At 32.9% G+C, this 377-nt stretch overlaps 1 protein-coding gene across 1 annotated transcript in view; it reads left to right on the top strand.

The window, feature by feature from the left end:
• The window catches only part of LOC106102990 (glutamate receptor 2-like), a gene marked incomplete at its 5' end in the record, with an annotated part of 7,284 nt that overhangs the window by 2,453 nt on the left and 4,454 nt on the right, over positions 1 to 377 (top strand). The window contains one exon of the mRNA XM_013282616.1: positions 12 to 49. Coding sequence (XP_013138070.1) covers positions 12 to 49 — 38 coding nt within the window. The remainder of the gene's footprint in view (positions 1 to 11; positions 50 to 377) is intronic.

Genomic DNA, 377 nt, shown 5'->3' with positions numbered 1-377 from the left:
TGCGGTTACAGACAGATCAAAAGCTATAACTTCGGATTCTGTTGTTAGGGTATGTACAGTTAATTTAACGCTTATCGTTACAACTATAATACTAGTATAAACTCCTTACATTCATCTAAATAAATAACCACCCTTCACGTGCCTACACAAACACACACTCAAGCACACGAACACGCCTACACCTACATAACTAACTGCATAAATAAAATGTAAACTTCCAATTTTTATTACATGTTCATTATGAAATAATGGCCAAGTACTGTTTTTATTTTGTTTCTGTGAATTTTGTGATAATAAACGAAGTAAGGGAAGTCATCGGCTCCTTTAATAGAGGAAAACAATCTAGTAAAGGAGCCAAAGATTTATAATTAAACGAA

The sequence above is a fragment of the Papilio polytes genome, unplaced genomic scaffold (assembly GCF_000836215.1).
Source record: "Papilio polytes unplaced genomic scaffold, Ppol_1.0 DF823879.1, whole genome shotgun sequence".
Lineage (NCBI taxonomy): Eukaryota > Metazoa > Arthropoda > Insecta > Lepidoptera > Papilionidae > Papilio > Papilio polytes.
This window is presented reverse-complemented; position numbering and strand designations above follow the sequence as displayed.